General features: G+C 52.3%; 1 protein-coding gene across 1 annotated transcript; it reads left to right on the top strand.

Annotated features, from left to right (window-relative positions):
* The first annotated feature begins 3,458 nt into the window (after positions 1-3,458).
* Positions 3,459-8,849, top strand: CDK9 (cyclin dependent kinase 9). Its single transcript, XM_053561640.1, has 7 exons — positions 3,459-4,039; positions 4,513-4,594; positions 5,925-6,015; positions 6,492-6,658; positions 6,763-6,934; positions 7,092-7,240; positions 7,953-8,849. The coding sequence occupies exons 1-7, from the start codon at positions 3,600-3,602 to the stop codon at positions 8,316-8,318; spliced, it is 1,467 nt and encodes a 488-aa protein (XP_053417615.1). The 5' UTR covers positions 3,459-3,599; the 3' UTR covers positions 8,319-8,849.
* Positions 8,850-12,322: the final 3,473 nt, after the last annotated feature.

The following is a 12,322-nucleotide window of genomic DNA, read 5'->3' as shown; positions in this document are numbered from 1 at the left end:
ATTCATTTGTGGCTTTATTTGCATATTCCAAGGAGACCTCAAGTCTTTCAAAAGAGGAATGGGCCATACCCATCTATACTGACTCCCAACTACATGAGAGGCCATACCAGGGGTGCTCAATAGATGCTTTCTCCTCAGCTGACCTGGTTGTCTGGCATCAAGGGCAGTGTAGGGTGATGATAAATGACTCTGGGCTTTGAGAGCAAAGAGACTTGGCTTTGAAACCCAGATCCAGAGCTTCCTGGTTGTGTGGCCTTGAGCAGGCCATTGACTACTCTGGGTCTCAGTTTCCTCTTCTGTAACTTGAGCCCAATAGTAGCAACCTCCTAAGAGGGGTGCTATAAATTTGTTCCCTGCCAGTGTGGGTGGAACTGGCATGGCTTTAGAGGGGTGCAGGCATCACCCAATCATTCTCTGACCAGTACCCTCCTATCCAGTCACACCTTGTCTCTTTGGATGCACCAGCAGCCAAGAGCAGCTTGCCCTGCACCTGTCTTCTGTTTCTCTCCATATTCTCCCCTCCCAATCCCTGCGCAAGGGAGGAAAACAGACCATCCAGGCCAGGGTCAAGCAGCTGTCCAGTGGCTCCCTTTCCTGCTTTATACCTATTACACGGCAGCAGAATCAACAGCTCTCTCAGGGGCTGGCCAGTTAGCTAGCACACATTTACTGAGGACTAGAGATGTGTCCAGCCTTGCCAGCTTAGCCAATCCATGGCAGGCAGGAAACATTTCCCCCCAATTAGCAAAACAGAAGTAAAGGAGTCGGTGGAAACTCATTAATTTTTTCTTGATTACACCTGGATTTTGCCAACCTTGAGTGACAAGCCAGGCCTAGGCAATCTGGGCAGTCTTTCAAAGGGTTCTTGATCTCTCTTGCCTGCCTGGGTGTCTTCTTCCCCCAGGGAGGGCCGAGGGCCCAAGCCTTCAAGGGGAAGTGGCTAGCAGATGTCAGGGTTCAGACCAAGAATGGTAGGGTGTAGGTGACAACACCACCGGAAGCTCCTCTAGGGCTTCGGAAAAGGCAGCAGATACTGTGCCAAAAGTCAGATAGTAGTGGCTTTTGAGAAGTCCCCCAGCGCTTCTGTCTAGATCAGTGGTGCTGCTCTAGTTTTACCCCTAGGCCAGATGGGCAGGACCCTGACATGGGGAACTGCTTGAAGTTTGTGCCAGACTGACCTGGTTCAAATACCTGTAAGGCCACTAGTCAAGTGATGTTACCTCTGAGTCTCAGTATCCTTATCTGTACAATGGAGGTAACAATAATATACACCCCATGTAGTTGAATGAGAATGAAGGTAATTTTCACAAGTGCTAAGTATAGGGCTTATACTTATTTTCCTGCAGTATTATTTTCACATTCCCCACATCCCCACACATAACTTAGCCAACAGCCTCCTTGCTTCTACGGTAATACACAGTGTACCCATGCAATGGTCTTCGACCACATCCTCACGTAATACTCAACTCCCTAAAACCCTCTGGCCCCTCAGTACCCTCAGGAGAGGGCTCCCTGCTCCTCAGCCCGGCCCATTAGTCCCTCCCTGTTAGGGCCCTTCCCCAGAACAGGACCACTTGGGACAGCAGACTTACCAAAGCGATTGCTGCCTCCTCCTAAGAGGAGTCTTTGAGGCCCCACAGTGTAGGGTAAGAGCGGGGCAGCAACCCCAAGGATTTCCTGCAGGTAGACAGAGTCCTGCGGAGGGGGCAGTGGGCAATCAGGGGAGCATAGCACTCAGAGCAGAAAGGCTTGGGGAAATAGTACAGAGATTTGCCCAGCCACAGCCGGGGAGACCAACTGTAAAGTCTCCAATGTCGGCGGTGCCTGTGGCTCAGTGAGTAGGGCGCCGGCCCCATATGCCGAGGGTGGTGGGTTCGGGCCCAGCCCCGGCCAAACTGCAACAACAAAAAAAAAAGGATGGCCGGGCATTGTGGCGGGCGCCTGTAGTCCCAGCTGCTCGGGAGGCTGAGGCAAGAGAATCACGTAGGCCCAGGAGTTGGAGGTTGCTGTGAGCCGTGTGACGCCATGGTACTCTACCCGAGGGCGGTACAGTGAGACTTTGTCTCTACAAAAAAAAAAAGTCTCCAATGTCCCATGCAGGTTTTCCTTGCACAGGGCAGACTGCAATTTGGGATAATCTGGTCGGTGCTGTGAGGGGGCCAGATGGAGAGGCCAGACTGGGGGGTGGGGGGAGGCCTCAGGATCCTTTGGTAGAGGGCTGCAGAGGGGCAGACAGATTGAAGGGGTGCAGAGGAGGCAGAAAAGAGAGCTTCCTGGGGCTGCGCCTGTGGCTCAAGGAGTAGGGCATCGGTCCCATATGCTGGAGGTGGCGGGTTCAAACCCAGCCCCGGCCAAAAATCACAAAAAAAAAAAAAAAAAAGAGAGCTTCCTGGGGCTGGTCATTGGGCGGAGCTGGAGGAAGAATCTGGAGGCTCCTGGAGCCAGGAAAAAGCAGAACAAGGGGCACAAGGCCAGTGGGTTGCCAGCTTGTTGGGTGAATGGTGGGCTTGGTGCCTGCATAAGGATAGCTGACCTCCTGGCCTAACTGCAAATAGCCTAGGTTATGAGAATCCTCTTCACATTCAGACAGACCAAGTTCAAGTTCCAGCTTTGTCACTGTGTCATCTTGGGCAAATGACCTCACCTCTTTGAGCCTCAATGTCCTCTTCTGTAAAATGGGTTATCCTGACTATGGGGTCTGTTGGTTCAGGATTCAACAAGAACACCCAGCACTTCCTGAGCATACCTGGGTGCTGAAAACAACGGCAGCTATTTTTTGTGATTACTAACCCGGCCCGACCAGCTCTGGCGCAGCTGGGCGGAGGTGGGAGTCTTGTGGTCTTAAGTAAACCTCCCAGGGAACCGGGGGTCCAAGGATACAAGGCCCGTGCGTTGGTTGCTCGCCGCCCCAGGGTCGCTGCGCCCCCTGGTGGTCGTCGGTTGCTATGTCAACGGCGGGTGGCGGGCACCGGAGGAGGCACGGCGGGGGCCGTTCTCTCCTCCCAAGACCCGAGCACGCTCTCTCCATACCTCCCGCCTCCGCCTCTAAAGGGACACTCCGAGATGGGGAGGAAAGGGCTCCCCGCGGCAGCAGGCGTGTAGGGGTAAACTGAGGCACGCGGCGGGGCGCTCCGCAGCCAGGTGTCGAGCGCGGGGCCCCACCTCCGAAGGCGGAGGAGGGGCCGCGGGCGGTGACGCGCCGAGGGCGGCCGGCGGACAGTGAGCGGGCGGGCGGTGGCGGCGGCAGCAGCGGCGTCAGGTGCGGCCGCGGAGGGTGGGAGGGAGGAGGGAGGGGACGGGCGGAGGGGGAGGGGAGGGCGAGGCCGGGGCACCTCCCCCTATATAACGCGCCCCCTCCCGGGCTCTCGGGCCGCCTCCTAGTCGGCTCTTCACGTCTCGCCCCCTCGCCCGGCCGCCCCGGGCCCGGGCCAGACCAGGGAGCCCCCAGGCCGCGGCTTGGGGGCCGCCCCCCCTGCCAGCCGCCCCGCGCAGCCCGGCGGAGGCGGCGCCGTCGGAGGAGGAGGAGCAGGGCACTGCGGCTGGCCCCGGATCGGGCGCCCGAGCGGCAGCAGCTTCGGCAGCGGCGGCGGCCCGGGCCGATGCAGCGGGACGCACCACCTCGAGCCCAAGCCTCGGCGCCCCGGCTCCCCGCACCCCCGATCGGGGCTGCCGCCACCAGTGGCGGTGGCGGAGGCGGGGGCAGCGGCGGTGGCGGAGGCGCCTCTGCAGCTCCGGCTCCCCCTGGCCTCCCGGGAACTACAAGTCCCAGGGGGCCTGGCGGCGGACGGAGGACGGAAGAGGTGGGACCGGCGCCACGAGGCCGGAAGTGGCCGTGGAGGCGGAAGTGGCGCGGCCGCGGAGGAGCCTGGAGCGCGGCGGCGGGACCCGGAGCGGGAGCGGCGGCGGCGGCGGCGCCTGGGGGCGGTGGCGGCGCGCTGGAGGCGGCCATGGCAAAGCAGTACGACTCAGTGGAGTGTCCCTTTTGTGACGAGGTGACCAAATATGAGAAGCTCGCCAAGATCGGCCAAGGCACCTTTGGGTAAGGCTAGGCCCCTCGGGGCTGGGAGCCCTGGGACTGCAACCCTCAGGGCGAACGTCGGGACGTCTGGGGCCCAGCCCGAGGTGATCGAGAAGCCGCTGATCCCCAGCCTTGTCCACTAGTCTTTCTAGGCCGCGCTGCACCCCGCCCCGGCCTCGCGGAGCCGGCTGGCTGGGAGGAGCCTGAGGCCCATGGTGGGGGGCAGGGAGGGGTTGCAAAGAGGCACCTGTGAAAGGAGCGGGATCTCCCTGGGAGACTCATGACTGAGGAAAAGGAACTGAAGGAAGGAAGCCGAGGCTCCGAAAGACACTGGAGCTACAGGGTGGTGGAGTAGCCACGTGCCCCGGGTGCTCGGCCCAGCCCCGCCCTGGGAGTCGCTTCTTTCTTGCTGCCCTTTTTCCTCTAGTGGGGGAGGGGCGAGCCCTGCACAAACAGCCTGCTGAGCTCTCTTGGGTCTTCCTCTTCGTCTGCAGGGAGGTGTTTAAGGCCAAGCACCGCAAGACCGGCCAGAAGGTGGCTCTGAAGAAGGTGCTGATGGAGAATGAGAAGGAGGGGGTGAGTACAGATTGGGGGTGTGGGCCAGCAACGGACCTGAACATCAGGTTGGTTTTTTTTACCCTGCTTTTTCCAGGTGTTTCAGGTTGAGATTCAACTATGTGTCTTTTGTAGTTGGGAAATTTCCACATTGTAAGGAGGTTGATCCCCAATCCTAAATCTTTTAATTAAAGTACTCTGAAGCATTTGATCTTTCCTTTTTAGGTAAATGTGGTTCAGGTGGGAAGCATATGCTTGCGTTGTGTGCACCTTAGTTCCCAAAGTTAGGGCAGTGTTAAACATATATTTTCTTAACGTTTAATTTTGTTTAATGTAACAGAGAAGTATTTGTGGTTGGTTTTTAAAAAGTGACTAATGTTCAATTTATTGCATTTAAAAGGAGCAGTCTTTCCCCCATTCCATCTTACTTACCTCTAGTCCAGCTTTCCAGAAACCTTTCTCTTCCTGCTTTAGCAAGGAATTTTTTTTTTTTTTTTTTTTTTTTTTGAGACAGTCTCACTCTTTTGCCCAGGCTAGAGTCCTATGGCATCACCCTAGCTCACAGCAACCTCAAACTCCTGGGCTCAAGCCATCCTCCTGCCTCACTTTCTATGTAGCTGGGCCTATAGGCACCCAGCAACACAGCTGGCCAATTTTTCTATTATAGTAGACACAGGGTCTTCTCTTGCTCTGGTTAATCTCAAACTCCTACCTGGCCTCACCCTTCAGAGTGCTAGGATTACAGGTATGAGCCACTGTGGCTGGCCACAAAGACATTTTAATCATAACTTTTGTTGCCAACAAAAGAGCCATAGAGATAAAGTTTGAAGGTTGAGACTGTGGAGCCAGTAGTAAAAGTGTTGAAATATTGCTGTTTCCTTTCGTTGTCTTAAACTAACTCCTTGAAGCATGCATACTATTGTTATGCCCATTTTATAGATAAGCTTTCTGAGACAGTGGATTTCAGAGCCTGTGGTTTTACTCTGTCTCCCAACCTATGTCTCTTAATGTAGACCCAGGGCCCCAGAGCCAGGCCCTCCCAGTCTTGTCTGTTTTGTTTTTTTTTTATTTGAGACAGAGTCTTAATATGTTGCCCTCGGTAGAGTGCCGTGGCGTTACAGCTTACAACAGCCTCAAACTCATGCTTAAGCAATTCTCTTGCCTCAGCCTCCTGAGTAGCTGGGACTACAGACGCCCAGATATTTTTTTGTTGTAATTGTTATTGTTATTTAGCTGGCCTGGGCCGGGTTCAAACCTGTCAGCCTCAGTGTGTGTGGCTGGCACCCTACCCACTGAGCTACAGGTGCCTCTGGCCCTCTCAGTCTTAACCTCTGCTCTTTCTCCCACCCAGTTCCCCATTACAGCCTTGCGGGAGATCAAGATCCTCCAACTCCTAAAACATGAGAACGTGGTCAACTTGATTGAGATTTGCCGAACCAAAGGTAAGGTGTTTGCATCTTATGAGAAGATGAAAGTTCTTAGCCTAAGGTACCCTGTGTCCCCGAAAATAAGACAGTGTCTTATTTTAAGGTGTGCTCCCAAAGATGTGCTAGGTCTTATTTTCAGGGAACGTCTTATCTTTCCTGTAAGTAGGTCTTATTTTCGGAGGATGTCTTACTTTCGGGGAAACAGGGTATTGTTTGCAAAGTTAGAACCAGAAATACTTAAATTACCTCTTCTTAACTCAGACCTGTACACCAGTGGTGACTGCTTTCTCTGGTCCTCTTTTATCGCAGCTGTTGCTTCCCTGGGGCCTACCACATAGCACCTGGCCCAGAAAATATTTTACCAAAGTGAAGGAATGTACAAATGGATACTTTGGAGGGCATGGGTGTCCGTGGGTTGGTGAGGGTTGTGGGAAAGTGAGTTGAGTGTGGTGGTTTTGACTTTTTTATTTTTCATACCCTTCCTGCCTCAGCTTCCCCCTATAACCGCTGTAAGGGCAGTATATACCTGGTGTTTGATTTCTGCGAACATGACCTTGCTGGACTCTTGAGCAATGTTTTGGTCAAGTTCACACTGTCTGAGATCAAGAGGGTGATGCAGATGTTGCTTAATGGCCTCTACTACATCCACAGGAATAAGGTGGGGACGAGAATCCATGGGCTGGCCTTTGTTCCTACTGCTGGGAGGTGTGGCTAGACAGCGCATCCGAACCCAGCGGAGTGTTTCCTCTTGCTCTTCTGCAGATCCTGCACAGGGACATGAAGGCTGCTAATGTGCTCATCACCCGTGATGGAGTCCTGAAGCTGGCAGATTTTGGGCTGGCCCGGGCCTTCAGCCTGGCTAAAAACAGCCAGCCCAACCGATATACCAACCGTGTGGTGACACTCTGGTACCGGCCCCCGGAGCTGTTGCTCGGTGAGGACTCCCGAGCGGGCAGAGGGGGGCAGGGACCAGGCATATACCTGGCCACAGCCCTCCACTGCTAGGGCTTCTTGAGCTACTGGCCCTGGGGCACTGAACCTCAGGAGGCCCTCGGGCTCAAGGGGCCCTCCTGGTGCGCTCTTCTTCCCAGGGGAGCGGGACTACGGCCCCCCCATTGACCTGTGGGGTGCTGGGTGCATCATGGCGGAGATGTGGACCCGCAGCCCTATCATGCAGGGCAACACAGAGCAGCACCAGCTCGCCCTTATCAGCCAGCTCTGTGGCTCAATCACCCCTGAGGTATGTGGATAAACTGCCTGGATCCCTCATCTCCAGAGATCTAAGTCTCCTTAGCAGAGGAGTAAAGTGGAACAGAGGGAAAGCTCTCTAGCAAGGAGGCTAGGAGAGGGACAGGGTCTTCTCTTAAAAGCCTCAGGGGCTGTGCTGTCTTCAGTTCTGTGGCCTAGGGCAAGGCATTAGGATCAGGGCCAGGTTCCTGGTTTTTTTTTGTTTGTTTGTTTGTTTTGAGACAGTCTCACTTTGTTGCTCTTGGTAGAGTACAGTGGCATCATAGCTCACAACAACCTTAAACTCTTGGACTCATGCGATCCTCTTGCTTCGGGTTTTCATTTTTAGTATAGATGGGGGGTCTCATTCTTGCTCACGCTGGTCTCGAACTCCTGAGCTCCAAGGATCCACCTACCTCAGCCTCCCAGAGTGCTAGGATTTATAGGCATGAGCCACTGTGTTGTCCCAGTTTTCTCTTTGGAACAGAGATGTATCTTTATCAGGGTTGGTATCCACGGTACAGGTGGTGGTTAAAAGGGCTGGCATGTGTTACTTACCACTTCTATGAGGGGGCACTGCTGCTTTCACTCTGGAGGGATGGAGTCCTGCTGAGTGGTCTGGGAGCTTCTCAATGGAGAAGTTGGTTTTGTCCCTTTAGGTACTTGACCAAGGCCACACCTTTTCTGACCAAACTCCATCCTATCTCACTGCCCCTCCCTCCCAGGTGTGGCCAAACGTGGACAAGTATGAACTATATGAGAAGCTGGAACTGGTCAAAGGCCAGAAGCGGAAGGTGAAGGACAGGCTGAAGGCCTACGTACGTGACCCCTATGCACTGGACCTCATTGACAAGTTGCTGGTGCTGGATCCCGCACAGCGCATTGACAGTGATGACGCCCTCAACCATGACTTCTTCTGGTCTGATCCCATGCCTTCAGATCTCAAGGGCATGTTGTCCACCCACCTGACATCTATGTTTGAGTACCTGGCGCCGCCACGCCGAAAGGGCAGCCAGATCACCCAGCAGTCCACCAACCAGAACCGCAATCCTGCCACTACCAACCAGACAGAGTTTGAGCGTGTCTTCTGAGAGCCGGTGCTTTCACTAGGGTGTTTTATTTTTACTTCTGCTATGTGGAGATGATGAGGCATTTTGAGTTTTTTTCTCTAGTGCATATTTTATTTATCCCTACCTTGGGCACTGGGAACAACCAGCTGAGTGGACTGGAATGAAGCATTGGCTAAAGGGCCAGGAGGGCACTGTGGCTGCCCCGCTCCCGGTTTTCTGGATGGTGCCCAGAAAGTCCGTTTATCTTAGGACAAGAGTGGGGTGGGAGGAGAGGCTCACCCACCAGTGACTTTGTAAGAGCTCTCAGCATGATGAGAGAAGGGGATAGGTCCCTGCGTCATCCCCAGCCTTTTCTTGGGATGAGAAACTTGTACGGGAACAGGGCCAGCCTCAGGAATGGGCTGTTGCTAGCCTAAGCTGTGAAACCTTGGGGGTGGCAAAAACTTCTGGTTTCTTGAATAGGTGAATTTTATCGTGTTTATTCTGTTTAGTTGTTCAGAGGCATTCCTGGATGCAGTTAGGTCAGTTACAATTAAAAGTTGACTTTTTTTCCCAGTGAGTGGCTATGTGTTCTGTTCTACATTCAGAGGGCGCCCACCCTCTCCACCCCTGACCCCAAGCCCCTGCTCTTACCCCATAGCCCAGGGGTCCTCAGACTTTTTAAACAGGGGGCCAGTTCACTGTCCCTGAGACCATTAGGGCCGGACTATAAAAAAAAAAAATGAACAAATTCCTATGGACACTGCACATATCTTATTTTGAAGTAAAAAAAACAGGAACAAATAAAATTGCACCACTGCATGTGGCCCGTGGACCATAGTTTGAGGACCCCTTGGCCAGATAGGTTGGGCCTGACAGTGAATTTGATTTCTCAAGTCACTGGAACTCTTGACTCACCTTTTTGTCCCATTTCATGTTTCCTTACATAATTGCAAAGGGTCTTTTGTATTTTTTTCCCTTGCGGGTACCTTCCAGAACACTTGCTGTGATGCCCCTTTATTCCTCTGCTCAGTGTCAAATGAAGGGGTCTCAGGTCATCTGCAGTGGTGACCTGGGTGGACAGTCCACTGCAGCTGACAGACACGTTTGTTCAAACTTGACTTGGGCCTACAGAAGGCTATTAAATCACAGGAGTGACGATTATATCCGTTAAGTTGACAGTGCCCCAAACTTCTGGGTAGGGGAGGGCACAGGACAGGTGACAGGAAGTGGGCAGAGGAGTTGAAGGATCGTAAGGTTTGGGGAGGTGGCAGTATCTTGGAGCAGGGTGAGGGGGGTGAGCAGAACAAAAAATGGAGGTAGCTGGGTGGCGCCTGTGGCTCAAGGAGTAGGGCACCAGTCCCATATGCCAGAGGTGGCGGGTTCAAACCCAGCCCTGGCCAAAAAAAAAACCAACAAAAACGGAGGTAGGGTTGTGAGGGTTCAGTGCTGGGACTCGGGAGCAGCACATTCTGAGCACATACCCTGTGAGCCTTAAGTTGGGGACAGGTGTGTTTGAGGTAAATGCATTCTGTTACCGGCAGAGACCTCTTGAAGGGGGACCAGGAAGAAAGGTTGGTGAAACCTTTCCCCAGGATTGTCGTCCTAGAACTTGACCCAAATCACAACTTTACAAAAAAGACTAGTGAAAGTTAAGAGAAAGTTTTGGTAATACATATATTAATTTTCTTGGGATTACCACAACAAACGGCCACAGCCCGTGCTAGCATAAAAGTAACACATTTATTCTGTCAGTTCTGGAGGGTAGACGCCCAACATCTAGAGGTGGCAGGTTTGGTTCCTTCTGGAGGTTGTAAGGGAGCATCTGTTCCTTGTCTCCTACCTTCTGGTAGCTGCTGGCAGCCCCTGACTGGTTTATGCATCACTTCAGTCTCTGTCTAAAAATGACATTCTTTCTGGGATTCTGTCTGTCTTTTTTTTCTTTTTGAGGCAGGGTCTGGCTCTGTCGCCCAGGCTGGAGTGCAGTGGTGTCATCATAGCTCACTGCAACCTCCAACTCCCGGGCTCAAGCGATCCTCCTGCTTCAGCCTCTGGAATAGCTGGGACTATAGGTGAGCACAATTACACAGGGCTAATTTTTCCATTTCTTTGTAGAGATAGTCTTAACAGACTGGTCTCAAATTCCTGGCCTCAAGCAATGGATGCTCCTGTCTCTGCCTCCCAGTGATGGGATTATAGGTGTTAGCCACCTTGCTAGGCCTCTGTTTATCTTGTGAGTACACCAGTCATTGGATTTAGGGTCCACCCTGACCCACTATGACCTCATCTTAACCAATTACAAATCTGTAAAGACTCTTCAATTAAGATCACATGCTGGCAGTGCCTGTGGCTCAAAAGAGTAGGGCACCGGCTCCATATGCCAGAGGTGGTGGGTTCAAACCCAGCCCTGGCCAAAAACTAAAAAAAAAAATCACATGCTGAGGGCCAGGTGCCATGGCTCACGCTTGTAATCTCAGCACTTGGGAGGCCAAGGTGGGTGGATTGCTGAGCTCACAGGTTGGAGACCAGCCTAAGCCAGAGTGAGACCTCATCTCATCTCTTAAAAAAAAAAAAAAAACATGCTGAGGGCAGTGCCTGTGGTTCAGTGGGAAGGGCCCTGGCCCCACATACCCAGCCCCAGCCAAACTGCAACAAAAAAATAGTCGGGTGTTGTGGTGGGCACCAATAGTCCTAGCTACATAGAAGGCTGAGGCAAGAGAATCACTTAAGCCCAGGAGTTGGAGGTTGCTGTGAGCTGTGATGCCACAGCACTCTACTGAGGGGGATAAAGTGAGACTATGTCTCTAAAAAAAATAAAAAATAAGATCACATGCTGAGCTTTTGGGAAGACTTGAATTTGGGGTGGACACCGTTCAACCCATTGCAACTAGTAATGAAATCCAAATTAAAGCCACAGTGAGGTGTTCTGATGGTAATGGACAGGTATTGAATGATAGATAACAGATGTAAAACTCATAGGGCTGGTCTAGTTGTTCAAATGCTTTCTCTGAAGATCAAAAGGTTCCTGTTCTTTGGCCCAGCAATTCCACTTAAAGAAGTTTCTCATAAGCAATTGCACAATGGTAGTCTCTTATCTCATTGAATCCTCACTACAACTTTGATGGTTTTATTTTTCAACATGTATTTGCTGGGTGTGTCTCCAAAGGACCAGACTGTTCAAGACTTAATACAGCTGGGAACAAAACAGTGACCTACACTATCCCTGTGGAACTCACATCCTTGTAGGTTCAGTTTGGTTTGATGGAGTAAGTTCTGTAGAAACAAAATGGAGTAAGAGGGTAATTAGTGGGCAGCTGAGACAGTCAGGGTGACCTGAAATCAGAGATTCCAGGAGAAATGGGGCCATGGGTGTGAAGTGTGCAAAAGTGCCAAAGACTGGGAAGCCTTCAGAGCTCTGTGGAGATGGTTGGATCTGTCTTTTATGCTGCTTCTTGGTGCTTTCTCCTATTTCCTTACTTTATTTGTGTGTGTGTGTGTGTGTGTGTGTGTGTGTGTGTATATATATATATATATATATAAAATGCTTTTTTTGTTTTTTTGAGACAGGGTTTTACTTTGTCACCCTGAGTAGAGTGCTGGGGTGTCATAGCTTACAGCAACCTCCAACTCCTGGGCTCAAGCAATTCACTTGCCTAAGCCTCCAAGTAGCTGGGACTTCGGGTGCCCACCACAATGCCTGGCTATTTTTTTTTTTTTTGAGACAGAGCCTCAAGCTGTCACCCTGGGTAGAGTTCTATGGCATCACAGCTCACAGCAACCTCCAACTCCTGGGCTCAAGTGAGTCTCCTGCCTCCGCCTCCCAAGTAGCTGGGACTATAGGCGCCTGCCTCAATGCCATTTATTTATTTATTTATTTTTTGGTTACAGCTGTCATTGTTGTTTGGTGGGCCCGGGCTGGATTCGAACCCGCCAGCTCAGGTGTATGTGGCTGTCACCTTAGCCGCTTGAGCCACAGGAGCCGAGCCAATGCCTGGCTATTTTTCAGAGACAGGGGTCTCACTCTTGCACCAGCTGGTCTTGAACTT

The sequence above is a fragment of the Nycticebus coucang genome, chromosome 2 (genome assembly GCF_027406575.1).
Source record: "Nycticebus coucang isolate mNycCou1 chromosome 2, mNycCou1.pri, whole genome shotgun sequence".
Taxonomy (NCBI): Eukaryota; Metazoa; Chordata; class Mammalia; order Primates; family Lorisidae; genus Nycticebus; species Nycticebus coucang.
The sequence above is the reverse complement of the archived record's forward strand: the minus strand, read 5'-3'. Positions and strand labels throughout refer to the sequence as shown.

What these genes read in the sequence shown, in the direction of transcription:
- CDK9 (XM_053561640.1), top strand. Translation starts at nt 3,600, where the DNA reads ATGCAGCGGGACGCACCACCTCGAGCCCAAGCCTCGGCGCCCCGGCTC. An exon ending in GCCCCCGGAGCTGTTGCTCG is followed by an intron (nt 6,935 to 7,091) that starts GTGAGGACTCCC and finishes TCTTCTTCCCAG; the next exon opens with GGGAGCGGGACTACGGCCCC. An exon ending in GTGGCTCAATCACCCCTGAG is followed by an intron (nt 7,241 to 7,952) that starts GTATGTGGATAA and finishes CCTCCCTCCCAG; the next exon opens with GTGTGGCCAAACGTGGACAA.